This window comes from Triticum dicoccoides, chromosome 3B, assembly GCF_002162155.2.
Source record: "Triticum dicoccoides isolate Atlit2015 ecotype Zavitan chromosome 3B, WEW_v2.0, whole genome shotgun sequence".
NCBI lineage: Eukaryota > Viridiplantae > Streptophyta > Magnoliopsida > Poales > Poaceae > Triticum > Triticum dicoccoides.
This window is the reverse complement of record NC_041385.1, coordinates 443,794,835-443,821,401: the sequence shown is the minus strand read 5'-3', so window position 1 is coordinate 443,821,401 and position 26,567 is coordinate 443,794,835. Positions and strand designations below refer to the sequence as shown.

General features: G+C 44.6%; 1 protein-coding gene and 1 pseudogene across 1 annotated transcript; both read left to right on the top strand.

Annotated features, from left to right (window-relative positions):
* The first annotated feature begins 12,219 nt into the window (after positions 1-12,219).
* On the top strand, positions 12,220-13,488 carry LOC119281370 (probable WRKY transcription factor 53). The gene is made up of 3 exons (XM_037561891.1): positions 12,220-12,604; positions 12,688-12,813; positions 12,908-13,488. Exons 1-3 carry the CDS (start codon positions 12,303-12,305, stop codon positions 13,362-13,364), a joined length of 885 nt encoding a protein of 294 aa, XP_037417788.1. The 5' UTR covers positions 12,220-12,302; the 3' UTR covers positions 13,365-13,488.
* Positions 13,489-21,186: 7,698 nt separating this feature from the next.
* On the top strand, positions 21,187-25,012 carry LOC119276434 (annotated as a pseudogene).
* The last annotated feature ends 1,555 nt before the right edge of the window (positions 25,013-26,567 follow it).

The following is a 26,567-nucleotide window of genomic DNA, read 5'->3' as shown; positions in this document are numbered from 1 at the left end:
TAGTTAAGCATGCTTGGTTTACCCGTTGCGTGTGCTGCTCCTGCCTTTTCTTAACAAATTCTAGTGAATTGTGCTATCTAATTTTACCATGCAATCTGTTGCTCTAGTGTATCTATATGTCGTGCAATGTGGTGCTCACTTATTACTGTTTGGTTAATTAGTTGTCATCTTCAGTTAACTATTTGGTTCAATTATGCAAATGTGATATTCAATTCTTCAGTCTGCAATTTTGTATTGTCTTCCATGTGAGAAATAAATCGAATTTATCTTTACAAAATACATGAGAAACGAATACAATTGCTATATTTTCAAGTTGTCCAGCATGCTTGGTTTGGTTGATTGTCTGATCTTCTAGTATGTAGTTAACGTTTGGTTCATTTATTGTGGTGTTTAGTTAACTGTTTGGTTCAATTCTGCAATGTGATGTTCAATAGTTGTGGGTGCATTCTGTTATTGTATACCATGTGAGAAGTAAATCAAATTTGGCTGTACTAAATACATGAAAAACAAATACAATTGCTATATTTTCAAGTTTTTAAGCATGCTTGGTTTGGTTAACTGTCTGATCTTCTATTAGGAGTATCTTATATTGTGCAATGTGCTGCTCAGTTAACGTTTGGTTCATTTGTTGTGGTGTTTAGTTAACTCTTTGGTTCAATTCCGCAATGCGATGTTCAATTGTTGTGGGTGCTCTGTTATTGTATACCATGTGAGAAATAAATTAAATTTGGCTGTACTATGAGAAACAAATACAATTGCTATATTTCTAAGTTGTTAAGAATGCTTGGTTTGGTTAATTGTCTGATCTTCTACTAGGAGTATGTTATATTATGCAATGTGGTGCTCAGTTAATGTTTGGTTCATTTGTTGTGGTGTTTAGTTAACTGCTTGGTTCAACTCTGCAATGCGATGTCCAATCACTACAAGAAATATGCTATCTTGTGACCTCCACTATTGGTCACTGAAAGGTCATAGTTTTTCATTTGCGACTTTTTGTGACCAAAAACAGAAGGTTAAAAGCTGAGGGTCGTAAACTGACTATAGCGACCTTCTCTGTGAGAAGGTCGTGGACGTTTACGACCAAAATATTCCTACTGTGGTGTTTTGGTCACTAGCAGCCTCCCCAGTCCACGTAGGCATCCAGCGTGGCAAGCTGATGTGGCACAAGATTCAGCCCGGTCCATTTCGGTGTTTTAGATGGGTCGAGCCCATTAATTCAGCCTTTTTATTGTATATTTTTTCTGTGAATTTTGTCTAGCTACATGGGCCTGGCCCAACAATTTGGCCTTTTTTTATATTTTGGGCCATGGCCTTTTTAGTTTTTCAGTATATATTTTTCAATCTGGTCCCACAAGTTAGATGGGTCCCACTTGTCATAATCTCCTATATTGGTCCCACATGTCAGAAATGTGAGCATTGTTTAGATTATTTTCACAAATGGGGCCCACTAATCAGGTTTACATTTCACACGTCTTCAAATCACACAAATAATCAATATTTCAAATAGAACAAAAAAATGTCGAATTTCTTAGGCCTGGAGCTCCTATACATAGTCTATTACAATCTGTGCATAGTGTATTACAACCCAGATATGCCTACTATTACAGTACTATAATATTTACAGTTTATTACAGTCAAACAGAACAAATCTTTACTGCTAGGGCTACACGCCGCTTTGAACTTGAAATTTCCTAGGCCTGGAGCTCATGTAGGCTACCTTTTGAGTTGTAGATTTTGACATTTCCACCCTGTTACATGAATACGCTAAGAAGAATCAGAACAAATGGACCGAATATATTATCAACATTCCATTCAAAAAAGGACAGTTCTATATATAGACTGATAACACTAATCCAGCTAGTACCATGATTTTTTATTCATAAAAGAAAACAGTGACTATGAATATGCATGAAGTGCAGGTCCTGTAACCTCACTGCAACACATTGCACCTAAACCAACAATGCCATTCTACTACCACGGCCATCCATTCAATAGGCAAGATCTAACATAACATAACATGACATCCATTCTACTAGTCAAAACACATACACTAACATGACAAACGCAGGAGAGAATAAAGGGAACCGAGAGAGACACCGTCGATCTGGATTGAGTTAGCATTTGTGAGAAGGTAGATGATCACCATGGTGTGCTTGATGATGCACACGACCATCATCTTCTTTCCACCGTTGTATCCGTGCGCTCGATGATGGGGGTACCAATGCATCCAAGTAGAACAAAATATAAGAATAAGAATAAGAATGAACATATAAGAATAAGAATAGGTACAGAACATGTGCAACTCTCTAAATTGATCATAGAAATGAAAACTGTAAGAACAAGTTTTCGAATCCAGGCATGTCAAATTTTAAGCACGAGCAGAATAGATCTAACAAACCAGACCATGATCATCGTGCACATCAGGATTTATGGTTCTAGCAAAACAGTAAAGAGATGGACATACACGCAGCAAGCATACCAGCTACTACATCACCATTCTCGTGACCACAAACATCACCATTCACTAATAATTCCCATTGGGAGATCAAACTATGCATCCAACAAGCTACAGCAACAGGGAATGCAGAAAAATTATGACTCGAGATGACGAATCAACTGGGTGCATCTCAATTTGAACAACCACGGCAAGACAACAACCACATACTAATGCGGCGAATCAAATCTGCACGCAGGAGCAGCGCCGTTCGTGGCATCCACATGAGGACGCGCAACATCAAGAACATGGCGCATGACAGCAACAGACCTAGAGATCTAGGACGGAGGGAGGGGGAGCTTACACTTGCGGATGCGGGCGGCCGGGTAACCGCACAAGGAGCAGGTGCTCTTCTGGAGGTGGAAACTGCGGCGGCCGCAACAGATGCAGAATTGAAGAGGGTCCTCATGTAGCAGTAGCAGCAGCGGCATGAAGAATTGAAGACCGGCCAACAAAGCCTGCAATGCAACAGAGAGGCATGAGGAAACTGAATCCAATCACATCAAATCAAATCGAGCTGCTGCACCTTGACCTTGAGGAAAACAAACCTCATCTCATCTCATCTCAGGGAAGAATAAGAAGAAAAAAAATATATGGTTGTTGCTCCATGACCATGACCTTGAATTGTTGCTGTTGCACCAGATCAAGGAAGAAGAAGACCTACAAAAAAAGCCAGCAGGACTCAATAGTTGGAGCTTTCAAGCACTTCTTCAATTTGTGGTTTCTCAAGACAGAATAACTTTGGAGTACTCTAAACTGGAGTAGGCAGAGTAGTTATTTGCTTGATCTGAAGTTTGACATATACGATAGTGAGACATGTAAGAAGCAGAACAAGTCCAAAGCCACAACCTCAAATCAGGAACAAAAAACATGCCAGCTTGGCCATGCTCTGCCTAGAGTTATTGCAGCAAATTATGAGCACTCAGCAAGCATATATGAACATATAAATCCACATACTGGACATTTATGGCAGTTCTAGTAAAATATCAAAAGCAGGGAGAGATAGGTCAGGGAGAGATAGTTCTAGAACATGTTATTGTTAACCTTTGCAACTGAAGAAGACACATAATAACTAGGTGGATCAGCATGAATTAACAAGCTGAAGGGTGAGTGTCTAATGTCAAAATCTACAGCTCAAGAGGATCTTGTGTGGATCAAGCCAAAGTGTTAAGGCTACCTTTTACACGTGGGGTATAGAAGTATTTAATATTAGCACACAAATTTAAGATCAGCTACTAGATTTGACTTGGCTTCTCCAGCAGGGGAAGACAGAATAGTTCAGATCACTTGCTTTTTTCAGACCAAGAAGAAGAAAAGCACACCAAATCATAGAGGCTCTCTGATTGGCCTTGCCACAAACAAGAATCAACAAGTCAGTGCTTCCCTTGTGTCGTACTATATGAGTATAACAGATCTGTCTAGTTTGCCTAACTAGATGCTTTCTGACCAAAAGTAACACTTACAGTGGAGCAAATATGGACAGTTTCAGACAACACTAGCATGGAAGTGGCATACACTTTGGTGAGAAGGGACTGCATGATTGACTCGTGAGAGGGCCGGTCGGTCGGATAAGGGTAATGATCTTACCTGCGACGGCCGCGATGCCCATGCCGCGGAGTAGTGCTCCACGAACATGTCCACGGCGTCCTTGAACACGCCCGGCTGCAGCAGCAGCGCCGTGATGTCGTTGAACATGATCCCTGCATGCACCGCACCAACAAGCGAACGACCAGAGCACATCAGACAGGAGGGTTATGGTTGGTTAGTAGTAATGGTTTCGCACAGAGATGGGTGGGCGGACCTTGATTGGGGAAGTGCGGGACGACGCGGATGGCGTCGGAAATGCCCTGGAGGTGTGGGTCGGCGGCGGCCGCGCCGCCGTGGCCGCCCTTCTTGGCCGGCGCCTGCGCCTCCGCCACGTTGCCGCCGCCCTCGCTGCGGCTAGCATATGGAGTAGTAATGTCGAGCATGGCGGGGTCGAGGGGGGCGAGGGAGCCCTGGACGTTAGCGTCTAGCGCGACGGCGCGGCGCCGCAGCGCGTCCTCGTCGTCGGCGCGGTGCATGGCAAGGGCCGCCACCGCGTCCCGCAGCTCCCACGCCGCCTCGGCCGCCGCGGAGCAGGGAGCCGTGGCGATGTTCTGAGATTCGGCGATGGGATTGGGCTCGTTGCGGTCATGGCGGTGCACCGACCCGTCGAGTTAGAGCAGGGAACCGGGGCGAGGGAGGACGAGGGAGGTGGTGGCGGCGATCTGGAAGGGGAGGGGAGCAGCGAGCCGGGGCGATCTGGATCTGCGAGGGGAGGGGCGGGTGGCGGCGAGGGGAGGGAAGGTGGGAGGGATCTGCGCGCTAGGGAGTGGATCGCTAGGGTTAGCCGAGAGAGCGGACGCGTGGATGGACGGACGGATGGATGGATGGATGGACGGATGGATGGATGTTTGCCATGTCACTGATCCATGCCACAGCTAGTTCCACCAATCAGAATTAAGCATTTTTTGTTTTTTTTTCTTATAGTTTGTACCCTCTTATTCAGGCAAATATTTAACCTCTTATAGTTAGTTCAAATAAACCAATATTTTGTACATGTGTGTATTTAGGCATGACAAACAATTTGATTTGGCAGGTTTTCATTTTCTTTGCTCAAAAGAACCATTTTTCATTTTCTGAGTGACCAAAATGTGTTTTTTTGTGAAGGACCTACCATATGTTTCTTGCAAAATTGGACCAAATAATTTTTCTAAAATACTAGGCCATATTTAATGCACAATTGATCAAATGGTTGGGTGTAAAAAGTTTTGATCCACCTCTGGTAAAAAAGACAAATTTCCGCCGATTCAGCTAGAAGCGGGTCAAATTTGAACTGTAGTTGCCTCATAGTTTGCTATTTATTTTTTCCAAAAATCATTTCTAGGTACATAAGTATCTATTAATCATAGAAACATCAAAAGTTTTCCAAGATTCAACCACTAGCTAGGAACGGTCAAGCCCGCCGTTTTGACCGCATTTTGAAACGGGCATAAAAAATTTAAAAAAATCAAAAAATTGGAAAACCTTCGCATTGTGTTATTATATGTGACCAAGTTTCCAGGAAAAATAATAAACTTGTAATATGGAAATTATTTTTAAAAAGTGTTCTCATAAATGAGCTATCATGCGTGAAGATTCATGGCTTTCAAGCAAAATGATCAATCTTATGGCCACATTCATGGCATAGTTTGTTCAAATGATCTCATATCGTGCACAAGGGTGCATATTGGAATGGCAAACAATGTTGCCTAAGGAAGTTTTCATTTTCTTTGCACGGAAAATTAATTTTCCATTTTCTGAGTGCCTGAAATGAGTTTTTTTTGTGAAGGACCTACCATATATTTGTTGCAAAATCGGACCTAACCAATTTTATAAAATACTAGGCCATATTTAATGCAAAATTGACCAAATGGTTGGGTGTAAAAAGTTTTGATCCACCTCTGGTGAAAAAGACAAATTCCCGCTGATTCAGTTGGAAGCGGGTCAAATTTGAACTGCAGTTGCCTCATAGTTTGCTATTTATTTTTTCCAAAAATCATTTCTAGGTACATAAGTACCTATTTTATCAGAGAAACATAAAAAAAATCCAAGATTCAACCACTAGCTAGGAACGGTCAAGCCCGCCGTTTTGACCGCATTTTGAAACAGGCATAAAAAATTTAAAAAAAATCAAAAAATTGGAAAACCTTCGCATTGTGTCATTATATGTGACCAAGTTTCCAGGAAAAATAATAAACTTGTAATACAGCAATTATTTTAAAAAAGTGTTCTCAGAAATGAGCTATCACGCGTGAAGATTCAGGGTTTTTAAGCCAAATGATCAATCTTATAGCCGCGTTCATGGCATAGTTTGTTCAAATGGTCTAATATTGTGCACAAGGGTGCATCTTGGAATTCCAAACAATATTGCTTAAGGGAGTTTTTATTTTCTTTGCACGGAAAATTCATTTTCCATTTTCCGAGTGCCCGAAATGAGTTTTTTTTTGTGAAGGACCTACCATATATTTGTTGCAAAATTGGACCAAATCATTTTTATAAAATAATAGGCCATATTTGATTCACAATTTACCAAATGGTTGGGTGTCAAAAGTTTCGATCCACCTCTGGTAAAAAAGACAAATTTCGCTAATTCACTTGGAAGCGGGTGAAATTTGAACTGCAGCTGCCTCATAGCTTGCTCTTTATTTTTTCCAAAAATCATTTCTAGGTACATAAGTATCTATTTTATCATAAAAACACCAAAAAATTTCCAAGATTCAACCACTAGCTAGGAACGGTCAAGCCCGTCGTTTTGACCGCAATTTGAAACGGGCATAAAAAATTCAAAAAAAATCAAAAAATTGGAAAACCTTCGCATTGTGTCATTATATGTGACCAAGTTTTCAGGAAAAATAATAAACTTGTAATACGGTAATTATTTTAAAAAAGTGTTCTCAGAAATGAGCTATCATGCGTGAAGATTCATGGCTTTCAAGCCAAATGATCAATCTTATGGCCACATTAATGGCATAGTTTGTTCAAATGATCTCATATTGTGCACAAGGGTGCATCTTGGAATTCCAAACAATGTTGCCTAAGGGAGTTTTCATTTTCTTTGCACGGAAAATTCATTTTCCATTTTCCGAGTGCCCGAAATGAGGTTTTTTTGTGAAGGAACTACCAAATAATTGTTGCAAAAATGGACCAAATCAATTTTATAAAATACTAGGCCATGTTTAATGCACAATTGACAAAATGGTTGGGTGTAAAAAGTTTTGATCCACCTCTCGTGAAAAAGACAAATTATCACCGATTCAGTTGGAAGCGGGTCAAATTTGAACTGTAGTTGCCTCATAGTTTGGTATTTATTTTTTCCAAAAATCATTTCTAGGTACATAAGTATATATTTAATCAGAAATACATTGTTTGATGGCGAGACATCGAGGTTTGGACGGTGGCCGAGGGCCCCAACTCTAGAGCGCGTAAGCTCGTATGCCCGCCGCATGGTCACCGCGTGACCGTGGTGTTGCCATGTGTTCTGGGCGGCCTAGGCATGTCTAGTGGGTTGGGCACTCCCCAGGTAGGTGATAGGAAGAAAATCACAACATAAGATTCTCACGAGGAGACCGATCGATGCTCAAACATGAATAAGCAGCCAAGTGTTTGATTTGCGGTACGGGAAATGCACATGGCTAATGGGCGTGAGTTTTGGCTAACGATGATCAGTTACTAAGAAGACCGTCTTCACAAATTTTCACCTCAAAAGGAGGATCCTAGGTGGTACTTGCTTTACAAAGTACCACACTGGACATAAATACGAATGTTGAAGCTGGGCTCAAAATAATGAATGGATTGAGCTAGCATTTGGTGGAGGATGGTTATTTGGGCATAGGAAAGCACTGTAGAAAATGGATACCATTTGGACATGCCAAAGTGGTACTTCCTTCACAAAGTGCTGCTCTGATCAGAATAGGAAAATGAATATTTTTGAATTATTTTTGAACTAGGCAAGGAAGGTTTTTACATATTTGACGAAGATATGACCCAAAGAATTTATGAGATTTTTTTGAGAATTTTGGGAATAACAGAAATATAGGTTGCTTCACAACCTAGGGCAAAAACCGCCACATAGACATGACACATAGGCAAAACTGATGAGATGGCGCCTAGTCATCACAACCCACCACAATCTACAAGGCTATGACCATCTATATTGGTCATTAACAACTAGAAATAAGGCAGCAGACTAGCACTGTTTGCTTTGTGACCTTTTCGTGTAAGGAAATTACGACCTTTCTGACCAAAATAGCCGTAATGGTTTAGGGTTTGGAGCCCCTCGAACAGCTTTTGACCAATTGGTCTGAAATGGTCATAGATCTATGACCAATTCTTCCAGGGTCACTGACAAAAGGTCACTAGTTGACATATTTCTTGTAGTGAATTGTCGTGGGTAGAATTTTATATTGTTATGTATGTGAGGAATAAATTGAATTTGGCTGCATGTAATACATGAGAAACATATACAAGTGCTATATTTCCTAGTTCTTAGTCGTGTTTGGTTTGGATAAATGGGTTTTCCATGTGGCTTGAACTAATCTAATGAATCTGCAATGTGCTTATTTTTCATCAACATATTTTACTGATAGCATGCAGACCCTCACTTAACCTGATGACTAACTACCTTATATGTGTTGCAGGGAAACAATGGGAAGCACTGAGGTTTACAATCGAGGTTAGCACATGCATGGTCTGTTGTCTAATAGCACACTATTGTGCAATTGCAGGAACCATTATAATATTTAGGTTTTTAACAATTTGGTCTTGCACATATAGGTCCTGCTGTCAGAGGTTTTGACCACTGTTCGACCCCTTTTGCATATGGGGAAATGAGTTATCCATAAATATCAATCAAGTCAGGAAACTCAGAAAGATTGTTAGGATAAAGAAATTAGCGACAAAAAACAACAAGATCTTTGTCTGCACAATGAAGAAGACATTTGTTCACTACAAGACGGTACTAACTATTATAACTTGCCTTTTTTTATTCCTTTGCCCCATTTTCAATATAGAGAAGATATTTATGCACGTCCTTGTTTTCAGGCCTTTGCAAAGTAGTTCACTAATGATTACCTCTCAAACCACCTCTATGGTCAGGAGGTGAGGAAGGTTTTCATACAACACCCACGGTTCAATATTGAAGTGTTTCTGAAGCGGACGAAGGATGGACGGTCAATCATCCACATGCACTGGCCTAAAGTTGTAAAGACCTTCAACATCAATGAAGGCTCTATATTCGCCTTCCGCTTCAGTAGTTTTTCAGATGAGGTGCATCTGTCTATGTACCGTCTATGATGTTAATTTCGAAAGGTTCTAGATGTTGCATGTGAAACTTGGTGCCGGGCAGTTGTGTAATGGGGTAGCTGAGTGCTGAAGCTATATGATGTTGTACTCTGATGTATTTCAATTATGAAATCCTGTTTTCTTAATATGGAAATGAAATATATTGTGTGCTTAATATGAAATGTCAATTAGATTAATAAATGGATTATTAACAATAGGGAATTAGCCTGCTAATTGGGTTTTTCTATTGCAAACGGTTATTGAGAAAACACCATGGGCGATGACCTCAGGCAACGCACATAGTTTCTAGGAATAAACCGTGTTGGATCAATGAACAATCACACATGACATCCTCTTGAAAACTGTTTGCGTTAGGCCACCTTGCGCAAACGGTTACCGCATAAAAATTAAGTGTGATGGACAACCTTTGCCACACAGTTTCTTCTACGCACTGTATGTGATGCATTCAATAATGCAAATGATAAAATTGTTAATATCGTGTGCAATGGCAACACTATCACAAACAATTTATGAGGAAATTTGTGTGTGATGTACCTGCGAATGGAAACGTTTTCCTTGGGACAACTATGTGGGATGTATATACGAACGGAAACTTTTAGCGGGGACTGACTGTGTGGGATGTACTTATGACCGGAAACGATTTCGCCTGTATAATTGTATTTTTTAGCACTGATGTATGTATAACCGTATTTGATCGCTCGCCGGTCGCACTCGACCTCATTTTGCCGAGCGTGTGTGCCAGGAGGGCACTTTCCCGACGATTTCTGGGTCGTGTGGGAAGGACCTCCATATCGCAGTCACTCACTAGGCGACGGTTCAAAACGCCGTCATGGAAAGGGGTTAAAAACCGTTTGTATAGCACCTCACTGTACTAGTGAGTTGATTTACCTATAATATGTGACTCCAAGAATAACACGTGACATATGTTGTAAGCAATTCAAACTATTCAAAAAAAGAGTTATATTGTCCCATCCTCGACCTTCTCCATTAGCCTTGCCCCTGCCATCAATCCTTACCCGTGAAAACCAAAAAGGATTGTATAAGCAATAGCAGAACAAGAACACAACTACTAAGTCATGATGACCACTAGATCATCAAAAAACACAACTAAAATCCAAAGATAAATCCGCCCGGTGCCCCTAATAGAAGCAAAATCACCTCATACCCCACTGAATCAACCACAAATGAACACAGCACCATTTCCCATGCCACATAAATCTTGATTTGGCACACCAACAACAAGTGTGTACCCTTCTCTTCGTTTGAATCAATCTACCCACGACGACACATCATCCTAAAAACCGCTTACAGTTTGGAGAACTTCGACCACATCCCACCTCTTCCTCTGCTGCATTCAGCACAACGACACTACTAGGGCTCGCCCCTCACACTCAATTTGACATAACGCCCACCGCCATTGCCTCCCTCTTTCGCTCATTTATGCAAATCGCGTCAAAGAAACATGACCACCCTGCGCTTCCCTTTCCACTCAGAAATTGAGCATGTGCCATGCCTCAGCTACCACACCTCACAACCCCAGCACAAAACACCCATCCCAGTCCACCCAGAACCACCACATGCAATGCCTCATTCGTGCGGAAGATAGCAGCGTCAATGAGCAATGGAAGAAGGAAAAAAATGTGGGTGAGACGACGACCAACAATGACGGAGCCAGGAGGGGTGAGCCGGGGCCATGGCTCCTCCCATGCTAAACAAAATCCTTAAATTACCCCTATATATTTTGTGTGAATTTACAGAGTTAAAACCTAAACTTGAGTGCATGGCCCCCTCCAATGATCATACATGTATCATTGCCCCCCCCCCACCCCATATGAAGTTCCTGGCACCGTCCCTGACGACCAGGAGCAAGAGAGACAAGGATTGAGGGCGACTAGCAAGAGAGAAGAGGATTTTGAGCAAGGGAGATAGAGAAGCTAGTCCATAGTAAGCTAGATGCCAACGTAACCTTCAAAATAGGGAGAGACAGGCTGGGAAATACACTTTGGCCCTGGTTGTAGATACACCCTGTATGGTGGGAAATTTAATAATTAAACAAAAAGTCAAAATAGTTCAAAAAAATAGAATAAACTTGACTTTCTTTTACACCAGTGTATAAATTTTCACGAAAAAAAACAATGTTGACTTCAGGGCAAAAAGGAATTATTTTTTTGCTATTAGAGGTCATTATTCACACTATTTTGGCCAAAAATTTATTATTTTTGTAAAGAAAACAAGAGGGATTTTATTTTTGTGGATTTTTTCTCACAAGTACAATTGAAAGTCAAGTTTATTTCAAAAATATTTTCAGATTTCTTTTACTTTTTGTGTAATTACTATTTTTTTCATATAGGGTGTAGATACGCCCAGGAACCAAATGTCCGCGTCCGTGACGAGCTGGCGAACTCACTGTGGGATGCGCGCAGGGATCAACATGGCGCGGGAAAGTCCTGGAGTCCTGCCTTTCTCTTCATTGTAAGCAGTCAAAGTGTAAGCTGCATGGACCAACCAGCACGGCATATAACTGAGCGGGCACTAACACCAAAAGAGAAATATTTCCAGCCGATCTGCAGATGATCGATCAAAGAAGCGGTCAAAGGATGTTCTAGATGAAACAAGTAAGCAGCACTCAGCATCGCTAGTGCCCAACCCCATGACCAAAGACCGGTCTAAGCATTTGAACATTACACGCACAAGTCCTTTCCTTCCGCAGGAGAATCTGTTAGTCCAGTCAAACTTCTTACTCTTCCAACCGGGACAACGAGCGCGATCTAGTGACGCTGCAGTGCGATCTTTGCCTCCCCGGCCGGCCACCACCAGCTCTATAAATGGGTTTCCCATTCGCCCGCACTGGCACACACCCAACCATCACGACCGCCCATAGACGCCTGCTGTGTCGTATGAACGCCGGCACGCTGACCGCTGTCGGCTGAGCGAGCGGGAGGAGATGGAGGAGAGGTGCGCCCTGGCCACGGAGCTGGCGCAGGTGCTCGACACGGTGAGGCAGCTGGAGGCGCACATGGGCGTGAAGGGCGGCGCTGACGGAGGGGAGACGTGCCGGACGCTAGTGTCGAGCATGCGCTCCTCCGTCGACAGGTCCATCCACATCGCCATGTCGTCGTGCTGCGTGGTCCTCGGAGCGCCGGAGTCGCCGCCGTCTGCCGGCGGGAGCCCCCGCAGCGGCGGCTCTGACCAGGCTGCCGACTCCCCTTGCCGCGGCGCTCATGCAGCTGGGCAGTCCAAGAAGAGGTAATTAAGAGCAATCAAAAGCCTAAATACAAGCTTGTTGATTATCCCGTTTCTTGGTATTAAGATGGTTGCTAGGAGTGCAGGAAAACACAGCCCAAGTGGAGCACGCAGGTGAGGGTGAACTCCGTGGAGGACGTCGGCCCCCTCGACGACGGCTTCAGCTGGAGGAAGTACGGTCAGAAGGACATCCTCGGAGCCAAGTACCCAAGGTCAGCGACGATTGACGCTCGAGCGCTACTCAACCACCTCAAAGCAAGCGAGCAAGCTATCATTTGAATAGGAACTAAATTGAACTTGTCGCAGGGCCTACTTCCGGTGCACCCACCGGCACACGCAGGGCTGCTACGCCAGCAAGCAGGTGCAACGTGCTCACGGCGACCCGCTGCTCTTCGACGTCGTGTACCACGGGAACCACACGTGCGCGCAGGGCAAGCACTACAACAGCCAGAGGCCGCAGCCCGTAGCAAGCGGAGAGCACCGGCAGCCGCAGCCGGCAGGCGGACAGGAGCGGATCTCCGTGGGACTGAAGACCCAGGGCGGCGCGCCGGGCGTGGCGGCTCCGTTCTCGTTCCCCTCCAAACAAGCAGGCGCCGACACGGTCAGCGACTTCCAGGCAGGCTGTGCCACCACTGCATCCCCCTTCATGTCGCCGGCGACGTCAGAGTGCAAGGCCTCCACGACGGAATCCCCGATGGGGGACATGGACTTCATGCTCCAGCTGGCCGACGCCGATTTCTTGGACAACTCGCGCTATCTCTAAGTCTCCGCAGGACTGTTTATAGGCAACGAATTATGAGTTCAGGATGCTAGCTTCGAGCTTGTAAGATTTTAAGCTGATGAATGCACATGCCACTTGTTCGAGCTTTACACTGCATGCCGCTTGTTCAGAGTCCTGATGGATCTGAACTAAGCGATGACCAGATGAGTCATCATGGATCTGAATTCTGAAAGCTACGTTCGTGGACCAAGGTCGTAGATGCCAGGCCCAGGATTATAATGAAAAATATCACTTGCCGTCACCAGCAGGTTACTGACTAGCCACGACAAAACGAAACAGCAAAACAACGATAAAGACTGAATGACGCCGCGAGAGGCAGTCAAGTCTGACGATGACAGACATGTATAGATGATAATGTTAAGGTTGCGCTTGGATGTCACTAGTCGGGGTCTTCGGGGTCGGAATCGTGAATTGGTATTCCCATCGTCTGTCTGGTGCCTTAGGGCATCTCTAGCAAATTCCTTAAGCCGCGCTTGGATGGGTGTATTCTAATCAGAATGACTAAATCACATCTAGATGTTTCTTAAGGATATCAAATCTAAATTATTAAGAATAAGTATATTTTTCGTCCTCGAACTCTTACGAGAGTTTAGAAATCGTCCCTCAACTTTAAACCGGAGAGTTTTTGTCCCTCAACTATCAAAACCGGATAGTTTCCGTCCCTCGTGCCGCTTCGGACGGTTTTAGTCTGGGATGAATAGTAAATCGGTGAACAATAAAATAGCAAAACAAACTGAAATTTTACAGCATCTAAGATACTCTGATGCGCAAGGCCCGTGCAAAATTTCGTGGTGTTTCAACATTCGAGCAGCTCGTGGCCAACAAAAAATTGTAATATGTACATCGCAGAACAGTAAATTCAAAAAAATAGCAAAAAACAAAAAAATATGAAACTTTTTGGCATCAAAGATGCTCAGGTACGCAAGATGTGTGCAAAAATTCGTGATTAAATGGCATACGAGGAGCTCTAGCCAAAAAAAAAAATAGCGCATTTTTTCAAAAAAATAAATCTGAGCCAAATTTTGTTTCTTTTTCATGAGTTCGTAGAGTGCCCAAACCCCACGAAAAATTCGCATGCACGTCGCGCACCCAAGCCTCTTTGATGCCAAAAAAAATCATACTGTTTTGAACTTTTTTGCTATTTTTTTCGAATTTACTGTTTACCGACGTACATATTTATAGTTTTTTGTTTGCCACGAGCTGCTCAAATATTGAAACACCACAAAATTTTGCATGTGTCTTGCACACGAAAGTATCTATGCTATAAGATTTCAGTTTTTTTTATTTTTTTTTTGCTTTTTTTCGATTTTACTGTTCACCAGTTTACTGTCCATCCGGACTAAAACGGCCCGAATCAGCACGAGGGACGAAAACTATCTGGTTTCAATAGTTGAGCAACGAAAACTCTCCGGTCTAGTGTTGAGGGACGATTTCTAAACTCTTGAAAGAGTTGAAGAACGAAAAATATACTTATTCCAAATTATTAACCGTCGGATCTATTCCGCTGTAATTTTGGTGCAATTTTGATTTGCGTCCCGCCCGCGCTTCCCCTGTGGCTCGCGTACGTCGCTGTCGCTGTCGCTAGACAGTTGGATTTTTTTCTTGTTTGTCCGGCCGCTCGTTGCACGGGCTGGCCTGTTTTTTCTTTAAGAATACAGAGTAGAAACACTCCAGGAGCTAATTACAATCATTGTTTGAGAATCGAAGTGAGCTCCACCGGAACTGTGCCGATCGTTACATCCTTCTTATGTCTAAGGGCTGGCCAGTTTTTCGTTTTTTTAACACTGTTCTTTTTTTTTTTTAAACGAAGGCTCAAGGGGAGCCCGGCTTTGAATTAACAAAGCCATCAACCGGCCAGGATTACAATCATTGCATTACAAAGTTGAACAAACAAAAAACAAAAACACGGCAAGGTACAAGGGTGCTGTTAGGCAGCTCTCAAAACCTCACTCACTGCAGCTAGTAAGATAGCACAAGATAAGCACAAGCTGAAGCGCGCACAGGCCCTCGTCCACACAAGCATCACCAGGAAAAAAGAAATGGGGCTCCGGGAAGCGCCCGCTGTCGAGGATTGGCTATGTCGGCATCAAACAACCAGGCCCTGGAACAACATCTTCATCCATTCCCACTGTCGAAAGAGGCCCCTGCCTCCTCGCCTGGCTCGAAAGGCGTCGTACCGTCGACATATGGGTTGCTCACCCTAGAACATGGACAGAAGGATGCAACCAGAAGGAGTAGGAACAGAGCACACCCTACTTGACTAAGAAACTTCACCAGAGGCACCGCATCACCGCTGCCCACTGATGACCTCTGGAAAGGAGAAAGATGCCGGTCAGACAACAACAAGGTGTCCAGGGAGGAAGTAGCAACAATGCTGCCGCCGCCGCCACTGGGGCCACGCTGTCGCCGCCGCCCAACAACCATCACGCCGCAGTGCCCACAGTCCAAAAAGCATCCAAGGCGACGACTTCACGAAGCAAACGGCGCCAAGAGCCCCGTCGCCGCCCAACAAAGTTCGGGTTTTCACCCGGGATGCTAGGGGAAGGGGAGGGTGGAGCAAAAGACCTGAATGGCGCCTTCAAGAAGGGGAACAGCGTCCATGGACGTCGCCGCCATGGATTTCTCCCGGTCAAGGCTCCACACCACCAACACCGCAGCCAGCTCCAGGCACCGGAGAACGTCGACCCGGTCCAGATCTGACGTGGTGGAGCATGCATGGCAGCAGAAGGGGAAAGGGGCGGCCAGATCTGCAGCCGCAAGAGGCCAGAAGCCCCACCGCCGGTGCTGCAGATCTCGTCCGCCAGAGAGCTTGCTGCCCGCGCAGCCAAGCCCACCGGACCACACCTGCGCCACCACCAGCCGAGGGGACGGTGGAGCCTCACCGAACGAGGCCGCCGCCCCGGATTCTGACGCCCCCGCTGGAGAAACGGAGCAGCAGAGGCCCCGCCGCCACCTTCCTTGGCCACGCCCCGGGCTTGCCCGGCGGATGCCTCTGGCGGCGGCGAGGAGGGAGGGGAGGAAGGGGGGAGGCGGTGGGGGCTAGGGTTGTCGCCCTCGAGTCGCCCGAGAGGGGCGACGCGAGGGGGGGCTAACACTGTTCTCATACATTCCACATATCAACTTTTGTTGTCCCGTTTTTATCTTCTTTCTTTTTCATATTTCTTATTTTTATTTTCCAATTCACAATTTCTTTCGTTTGTGAAACACGTTTTGAAATGTGCGCACACTTACTAAAATTGATGAATTTTTATTTTTGTGAACATCTTTTAAATTTTATCTTTGTTTTAGATTCATGAACATTCTAAAAATATTTGAACAGTTTTTCAAATCGAATTTGCTAAATCCCATGAAGATTTTTAACAATGTGTTATCTAAATTGTGGTCTGTCTAACTTAATTTTTTCTAATTTTTTCTAATCTTTCTAATCCCGATGTCCACTTGTTGGCCCGTTTTTTGTTAGGTTTCGGTGGTTTGTTATTGGCCTACTTCGTAGAAGCGGAAGAGACATGGTTCTATATTCATTGCCACTTTGACCACTTCCATTTTACGGCTGCTTTTCCTCCCCTCATTCCTCCTTTCTCTATTTCCCGTTTTTTCCATTATAGTCGACATGTCCAATTTTTTTTGTTCCAGTTGCACGTCCAGAATTGACATGCACTTGGCCCTTGATCTCTTTTTGTTCCAGTTGCAAGTCTAGCCTTGAGTTGCAACTAGGTTTGGCATTTTTTTGACCCTATTGCAGGTCAACCCTCAACTCATAACTAGGCTCCATATTTCATTTATATTATAACTGGGACAACTTTGTTTTCATTAGTTGCATGTCCCTCCTCAACTTGCAACTAAGCCTAACTTTCTTTTTGCCCCAGCTACAAGTCCACCATCAACTCGCAACAAGGGGCTAACTTTTTTGTACCAATTTGCAAGTCAACCATCGAATCACAACTAGGCCCACCCCTTCTTTTATCCTGGTTGCAAGACAACCATCAACTCATAACTAGGCTCTTGGTCGGGGTTTTTTTTTGCTGCAATTGCATGTCAACCAATGAGTCGCAACTAGGCCCACCCTTTTTCACCCCAGTTGCAAGTCCATCAATGAAATGCAATTAGGTATTGATCTTTTTTTGTCCCAGTTGCAAGTACACCCTCGACTCATTTTTAGGCTCGTAGTTTGTACTTGTCCAAGTTACAAGTCCACTCTTGACTCAAAACTCGTATCATAGTTTTACGTAGTTGCCCCAGTTGCAAGTCCACCCTCGACTCGCAACTAGGCAAGTTGTTTGTTTCATCCCAGTTGCAAGCCCATCTTTTACTCGCAACTGGGCCCGTGTTTTGTTTTTTTTCTCAATTGCAGGTCCGTCCTTGACTCGCAACTAGGTCGGTAGTTGACATCCCAGTGGCAAGTCGACATTTGACTCTTAACTAGGCTTGTATTTTCGTAATTGTCCCAGTTGCAAGTCCACCATGGACTTGCAACTCGGCTCGCAGTTCTCCCAGTTGCAAGCCCACCCTCGACTTGCAACTCGGCTCGTAGTTGTCCCAGTTGCAAGCCCACCACCGACTCGCAACTGGGTTTGTGTTTGTTTTTCATATCAGTTGTAGTTTCACCCTTGACTCACAACTAGCCTCATAGTTTGTTTCATCCCAATTGCAAGTCCGCCCTTGAGTCGTAACTTGTCTTGTAGTTTCATAGTTGTCATAGTTGTAAGTCCACCCTCGAGTCGCAACTAGGCTCATAGTTGTCCCAGTTACAAGTCCACCCTCGACTCGCAGCTGAGCTCATAGTTTGTTTTTATCCCAATTACAAGTCCACCCTCGACTTGCAACTAGGCCTGCAGTTTGTTGTTATCCTAGTTGCAGGTCCACCCTTGACTCGCAACTCGGAATACATTTTCTTTGTCAACCCAGTTGCAAGTCGCCCTCGACTCACAACCGGGTTCATAGTTTGTTATTGCCCTAGTTGCAAGTCCATCCTTGACTCGTAACTTGGCTCGTAGTTTCATAGTTGTCACAGTTGCAAGACTATCCTCGACTCGTGACTGGGCTTGTAGTTGTCCCAGTTCCAAGCCCACCCTCAACCCACAACTGGGCTCGTAGTTGTCCCAGCTGCAAGTCCTCCCTCGACTCGCAATTGGGCTTGTAATTTGTTGTTATCCCAGTTGCAAGTCCACCCTTGACTGCAAGTTGGCTCGTAGTTTCGTTGGTGTCCCGGTTGCAGGTCCACCCTCGACTCGCAACTGGGCTCGTAGTTGTCTTAGTTGCAAGTCCATCATCAACTCGCAACTCTCGTAGTTTTGTGTAATTGTCCCAGCTGCAAGTCCATCCTTGACCCGCAACTTGTCTCATAATTTGTTTTCATCCTTGTTTGCAAGTCCATCCTCGACCCACAACTAGCACCGACCCTTTATTATTCTTCGCCCCAATTGCAACTCCACCATTGACTTGAAATTGGGCTCCAAGTTTTTTTGTAACAGTTACAAATTTCACATCAACTTCCAACTGGGGTGAGCGACCAATTTTTATCCGAGGTACAATTCCATCTTCAATACGCAAAATGTGAGCCCCAACCGTGACATTTAATATTTATTTCTTTTCTTCAATTTTTCCTTATTTAGCTTCTCAACAATGTCTCAATATAGTTGTATATTGAGATACCTTTGACATGTGTTTTTTCTTCTGAAAAAGCCACCATTTATATGATATTTAGTTCTAGCACATTGAGTTAGTTCCCCATCTTTCGTTGAAATCTCATAGTTGTATACAAATGAGACACACCCTTTTTGAGGCATATCCTTTTGTAGATAAGGCTAGTTTATTCACCAATGCAAAAAATGTTCACATTTTCAAAAATGGTTTTAGAATTAAAAAAATATCGCATTTTCAAAAATTATGTTCACTAATTCAAAAAATGTTCACATTTTTCAAAAATTGTATTCACCAATTCAAAAAAATCTAGAATTTTATAAAATATTCAAGTTTTCAAATTTTTAGAATTTTAATAGATATTCTCATTTTCAAGTTTTATAAACATACAAGTTGTTTTAGTTATATGGGATATTTTTAAGTTTCATGGACATTTTTATAAGTTTCAATTCACATAGGAGAGACATGCATCACCCCGTGTATGTATATACACATATGTGATTCTTCAAGGCATACATGTCAAGCAGCGACAGTACAATGCGTATCATGCACACACAAAAGCGGTAGCACAATGCGTGCATCTACTACCACTATAAAAGAAAAAGAGGACGGAGAACCAGATCATCCTGTCCATCGAAACCTATAATCTGATGGTCTACATCCCTCCAGCATACTAAACGCATTTTACGCTTTAATTACCCACCATGCCATTATATACTACCACTATAAAAAAAGGCAGATCCAACTTAAAATCTGGAGCGTCTAATCATACAATCAAGGGCCTAAAAACGTCGTAAACGAAATTTTGTTAACCCTAATCCCACGTTCCCGACTCGCACACGCGGCCCACGTTCCCGATGCCACACCAACCCACCCGACTCGTTCACGTTCCCCATGCAGCGACGCCACACCAACCCACCCGACTCGCCCACTTTCCCGAGAGGAAAGTATCGTTTTCCCCCTGAAATCCTCTCTGATGGATCAATTCCCCCCTCAACTCTAATACCGGATCAATCAGCCCCTCAAATCTCTAAAACCGGACCAATTCCCCCCTAAAGTGGTTTTGAACTTGATTTTGAGTGGTTTTGACCCAGACCGCGTACCCGCTCTGCTCTCCTTTGTTTCGTCTCGCTTCAGGTGGTGCCAGTCAGCATCGTCGAGTACGCGCTCCAGGGCTCCGCCTCCTCCCCGCGCGACGCCTCCACTGACTCATCCTTGTCCTCCTCCACCTCTAGCTGCTAGGCCGGGAATGACAAGAGGATGAACTGGAGCTCCTTCGACATCGGCGAGTACCATGTGGCCGTCGCGCAGTGGTGCCGGGGCGAACGCGGCCACGCAGACCGGCGAGAGACGCCGTCGGCACCGGGGCCCAGAGCCGTCTCCGCCACAAGAGCCTACGACGGAGCTCGAAGACGACGAGATCACGTTGCCGCCATCCTCCAGCAGCCCCGACACGCTGGAGATGCTCATCGAGAACGACGCCTGCGTGGTTGCCGCCTCGAACACCGTCGCCGCTCGCCGGGAGGAAGAGAATGCAGGCCTGGTGCAGCAGAGCGTGATCACGGGCGGCCGGATGAGCGCGTCGACGGTGCTGATGCAGTTCGTCTCCTGCGCTGGCCAAGCGGGACGCCGGTCAGTGCGGTGCGAGGCACACAGAGCGGTTCCCGCACTGGGCAGTCGGACTTGAGCAGGAGCATGGCATCAGATGGCTTCTCGGGAAGCATCGGCGTCCGTGTAGGCATGGAGTGGGAGTACTTCTGCGGCAGCCTGGTCGAGACCATGAAGACGGCAAGCGGCGAGCATGCCGGCCACGGAGGCGAGCTGGGCGCACTGAAGACGCGAAGTGCACGGCCATAACCGAGAGAAGTGCACGATCTGGGTCAAAACCACTCAAAATCAAGTCCAAAACCACTTTAGGAGGGAATTGATCCGGTTTTAGAGATTTGAGGGGTTGATTGATCCGGTATTAGAGTTGAGGGGGAAATTGATCCATCAGAGAGGATTTCGGGAGGAAAACGATACTTTCCTCCTTTCCCGACGCAACGACGCCGCCCAGCCCACCCGCGATCCTGCATCGCCGCCCACAGCCCCGTCGTTCCCGTGCCGCCCAGCCCCGCTGTTCCCGCGCCGCCACGCCGCCCAGCCCCGCCGCTGCCCGCCGATTCCCGCCGCCGCACGCTGCCCTAGCCGCGCTGCCGCCGCCGGCCCCTGCCCCAGCCCTGTCGGCGGCCTGCGCTCACCCAAAAAAGGCCAGCCCCGCTCTTCCCCTGCGCCTCCGCCGCAGGCCCCTACCCCAGCCCTGCCGGCGGCCTGCACAGCACCCAAAAAGGTCAGCCCCCGCTCTGCCCCTCCGCCTCCGACGCCGGCCGACCAGGAGTTCCCATCAGAAAGGCTGCTCGTCGTTGATTTTTGCTTCGGCCCGGCTCTTGCCTTCCTCCACAGAAAGGTTGGGACGATCCTCCTCTGAACCAGCAGAAACCACCTCCTCCTATGTCTCTTCAAATGCAAACAATTCACGAGTGTCGTGGTTTCTTCCCCGTTTCTCGCGTCAGGTTCACGTGTCGCAATGGTGGGAGGAGCGCTGATCTCGGTCTACCCGGACAACGTTGTTCTTGAGATTTTCTCTGCATTCTGCAAAATAAGAAACCTCCGTGGTTTTCTCTCTGTTGATTGAACTGAATTCTTGTGCGTAGTCGAGCTGGACAAGCCGTGCTACTGCAATCTCAAGGTGGTGAACAACAGCGAGCACCATGTTGCCTTCAAGGTTCGTGCCATTTCCATTCCATGACGCGGTATGGACTCTGGTTTTCCGCTGTGCGTTTCGGTGAAGCTCTTGAAGAAGATCGAGGTTCAGGTTTGATCAGAATTTGTTCTTTTTTTTTATTTTTCAGGTCAAGATGACGTCTCCGAGGAAGTACTTTGTCCGGCCGAACGCGTGCGTCGTCCAGCCATGGGATTCTTGCACGATAACAAGTAAGCATGCATACATGCATACATACTCCAGGATTCTTCATTTGGTTCTGATGTGCGCGTATCTGGCTTCTTGTTTTGGGTTATAGTTACCCTACAGTCACAGAAAGAGTACCCCCCAGATATATGCAATCAAAGGATAAATTCTTGATTCACAGTCATGCACCAGGGTGGCTGCCAGCACCGACATGGATGAAATCCCCCCTGACACTGTGAGCATAAAACTCATAATCACTGGTTTCTATGATATGATTTAGTCTTGCATTGTCATCTGGATAAAATGATTGGCATTCCACCAACTATATTCCACCTTTATATGTATTCCTCAGTTCAACAAGGAGACTGATAAGGTGATTGAGGAAATGAAGCTCAAGCTTGTCTACACATTGCCAAGTGGAAGCTCAGACGACTCTGGTGTCACATCTTCAGCAAATAGGAGCTTCAAGCAGGGCGGCGACGATCTCTCAGTGAGATTGGCTAGCTCTATCATCTACGTAGGAAACATATGTTGGATCTGCTAATAAAAATTTATTACAAAGGCTAGCTGTATTTCACATGTTTATTCTTTACCTTGCAGATGCTGAAGAATGCAAGCATTGAAGAGGTAACGCGCTCTTTCCAAACAGAAATTTCACATGTTTATTTAGAAACCTGACCAAAAAACTGCCAGCAAAGACATTTCCCCTGTTGAGTTCTGAGAAACAATTATTCTACCATTTAGACTTGACAGGCTTGAAGCCTCTACCGAACTCTGTAACATTGCGATGTGCACTTCCGAAAAAGATACACTACATTCATCTTAGGATCTTTTTAATACTTTGCATTACGTTTTTGCACTGAGGTAGTTGATATAGTCTTGCAAATACTATTTCTCTCTTAGATTCTTAACTGCAGAAGCAAATACATGCTACCTTTTCTTATATAAAATTGTGAAAAGAACAAATATGGGAAATAGGACAATGTTCAAGCACCATCAAATCATTGTTGAAATCAGCGTAAAGTTGATCGAGTGTGAGAAAAGGTAGCTATACTTCCAGGCCGGTGTCATAATTGAGGTAGGAAGGGATGCCCAGAAGCCCACGAGCATGTTGCCCTATGTACATAGTTAATTGTGCAATGGGACCCGAATTCGGAATTTTTTACCCACTTTTGTTCATCTGGAAGGGATGCCCAGAAGCCTACAATTCACTCTCCTGCAATTCAAGCCTTGGGATTCCAACAGAAACAGATTACAATGATAATTTTATCAAAAGAAAATGTTGAATTGCGATCCTAAATCAGTTCTCTATTTATGATTACTTGTGTATAATTATGGTTCTTGTTCCATTACAGTGCATACTTCCATAGCATAAGGAATGCTTTTTTATCATTTATATATATATTCTGTTGTTTTTAATCATGACCTATGATGGATAACTTGTAGTATATCTTCATCGGTTCTTTCGAAGTGGATGGGAGAAAGTGAAAACTGGTCATGAACATCATTTGGAAGAATGTTGGACTCGGACATAGTGGTCCCTGATCTAACATGGAGTAAAGGGAACCCATTTACGGATTTAATTTTTCCGTGGCTAGACCGACGCGTTCTCATGTAATTCTCGATGTATGCTGGATTGTCTCTCTCTATCTTTGTGGAAGAACGTGCAATTCTCTTGTGCTTTCAAGAACAAAATTGTGCAACCTTTAAATTCTGATGAAGCCTTTGATACTTCTTCTTTTATCTTGTAAATTTCTTTTTACAGTGTTAACGCACGACTTACCTGTTATTATGATTTTCCACCGCCATTTTCTTTGTTGGTTATATATGTTGGGACTGTTCATTTTTGTTTTAGCCATTTTCAGTTCCTCACATTTGATTTATGTTGAAGTTATTTTTACTAATCAACATGTTGCTATTTCTGCAGGTGACACTTCAACCTTCTTTATATTCAAGTGCAGAAAGATTTCAGGTTGCGTCCTCTTTTTTTCGTTGGCACTATCAGGTCACGCCCTCTTGCAATGCAATATTATCCATATTTTGAAGTCATTTTTGTGCTGACGTCATTGTATTTTTTCAAATAGATAGATGCCATGAGTAAACACTTGTTGAGTTGCAGGCTAGTATTGTTGAATTAGAGGCTGCTACTGACTACCAATATTGTAAAGATACTGATATGATGTGTTCCATACCGAGAATCATGAGGAGATTTTTATTGAGATTGAGTGAGTAACTGCATCTATTTATTTTGTTAACCACCTTCGTAGTGTATGCAATATTTAGGTTGTGGGCTTATTGATCCCTTAGGGTTGCATGTAAATGCATGTAGAATAGACTGCTAGGAGTAGTTCACTAAACAATCTTGCAGAATAAATTGCATCTTAATGTGACTTGACTGAGTACCGTTTTAGCTTGTAGTATATGTCAACACATACAGATTCATAGGGCTTGCAGAAAGCATATTAGAGCTGAGTATGGGATTAGCTTCAGCATTTAGAGCAGCAAGGAGCGACAAATGTTTACATGGATAGAAGAAACCTAAGGAGCATGGTTACTATCATGTGCAAAAACTCTTTGATTGAGATAGCAACAGTAGCAAGGGGAATTGCAATGTACGAATATATTGTTGTTAGTCTATTAGTTTGACTTTGTGTAGATGGCTTGGTATTTGGAAAGTAAAACTCTTGCCTCTTTTTTGCAGCAAGGCTGGTGTGGATCATATCACTCCTATCACACTTATGTTGTTGATAATATTGATGAATCTGGACGAGATGCCCTTAGATATCATCAAATACTATCGAAAAATAGCAATTCTACATGATGTGGTGGGATGGACTACTGCCTTCTTGATCTTTTACGGGTTTTTCATGTTGCTGTGCAAACGTATGAGTCAAGGGTGGTAGTGCCCTATGCTTTTTTACACATGTCATTGTACTTGTGATTTCCTAAATATTTTGTTAAATAGTGAAGGATATTTTGGAACAATGATGTTTTCAATCTTCAAGACACATGATAAGATACCAACTGGTGAAACTGGGCATCACCTCACGTCTAGTTTTTTAGTTTAAGATAGTACTCCCTCTGTAAAGAAATATAGTGATCTAAATGGTCTTATATTTCTTTACGAAGGGAGTATGTTTTTATTTTCTGCTATGATTTGCCAAGTTGCTTATCATGTTTTGAACATCTAAACAATGTTGACAAAAAGAGCACATTTGGTACGCCTTTCTTGCACAGGTCCAAGGTTGTATAATCATAACATTAATGAAATTCCTAAAATTACGTGTGTTACACGTGCAAGCTTATTAGTGAAGTGAAGCAGCGGTTGTACAGTGCGTACCATGCAAAAAAATGGCAGCACAACAGGTGTTTTTTTAGGATCATCATCGCCGCCATTTATTAAACGAAGCTAGGAATGTCGTCCCACAAGAACTCCAGAATGTACTCTGGGGGAACAGAAAACCACACCTTACATAAATCATCATCTAAACCTACTTTAGCTAATTTGTCGGCGGCACGATTTGCTTCGCGGCTCCTCCACGACACCTTCACATCAGTGAACTCCTGGAGCAGATTCTTGATCTCCTGCACAACAGGCCCAACCGTAGACAGGTCCCTATCGCTGCTAGAAATAGCCCGAACAACAGCCGCGTTATCCAGCTCCAGATGAAGTCTCTGCACATTGATTTCAGCAGCCACCTGAATCGCCCTTTTGCAAGCAAGGACTTCAGCAACCTCAGGGCTCCCCACATTTTTGAAAGAGTGGCATGTAGCAGCCAAAAAACCACCATTGTGGTCTCGGAGAACAACACCCGCCCATCCCCTTGCCCTTTGTATGGACTGCGCCCCGTCAGTATTGGCCTTCACCCAGCCGGCCTCCGGTGCCGTCCATCTGAACTGAGCCCTCTGCTTCGGCAGTGGTGGAGCGCGCTGATGGACCCCCTTCCACTCCTCCGAGAGCGCCACCACACGGCGAGCGACCGCTCATGGCTCTTCGATACGCTTCCCGTCCCTGGTCTCATTGCGCGCCAGCCAGAGGGCGTAAACAGCTTGGATCACTAGCGCCCTCTCGTCCTTATGAGCAGCGGCAAGCCAATCTAGCAACCATCGATGAAGTGCACTCTAGGAATCGATTTGGCAGGGTGGGATCGCCACCCTCATTCCCGTTCCTGAGCACAGACACTTCCAGAACAATGCCGAGTGCGGGCATCCCCAGAACCGATGGAAAACAGTCTCGTCATGCCCGCAAGCTACACAGAACACACCAGCCTTTATGCTCCTCCTTCACAGCTCATTTCCAATGCAAGGCCATTTCTCATTAAGTGCCACATATGTATCTTGGCCTTTCCCGGAGCGTTCGAGTCCCATAGAGCCAGCCAGCTTTTATGATCACTCACAGATGAGGACTCCGCCTTATCATGCTTTGCTTTGTTCATCTCCATCCGCAAATGGTAGGCCGAGCGAACCATGAACTATCCGTTCTTCGTATAGTTCCATGCGAGGCATTCCTCGACACCAGGCCCGTCTACCGCAATTTGCTTGATATCCCGAGCATCGTCACTTGAAAACATAGCATCAAGCTTCTGGTCATCCCACCG

Bases quoted from the DNA above. Each gene is read 5' to 3' on its own strand.
- LOC119281370 (XM_037561891.1), top strand. From the start codon at position 12,303: ATGGAGGAGAGGTGCGCCCTGGCCACGGAGCTGGCGCAGGTGCTCGAC. The intron at 12,605-12,687 runs GTAATTAAGAGC...CTAGGAGTGCAG, and splicing joins GCTGGGCAGTCCAAGAAGAG to GAAAACACAGCCCAAGTGGA. The intron at 12,814-12,907 runs GTCAGCGACGAT...AACTTGTCGCAG, and splicing joins CTCGGAGCCAAGTACCCAAG to GGCCTACTTCCGGTGCACCC.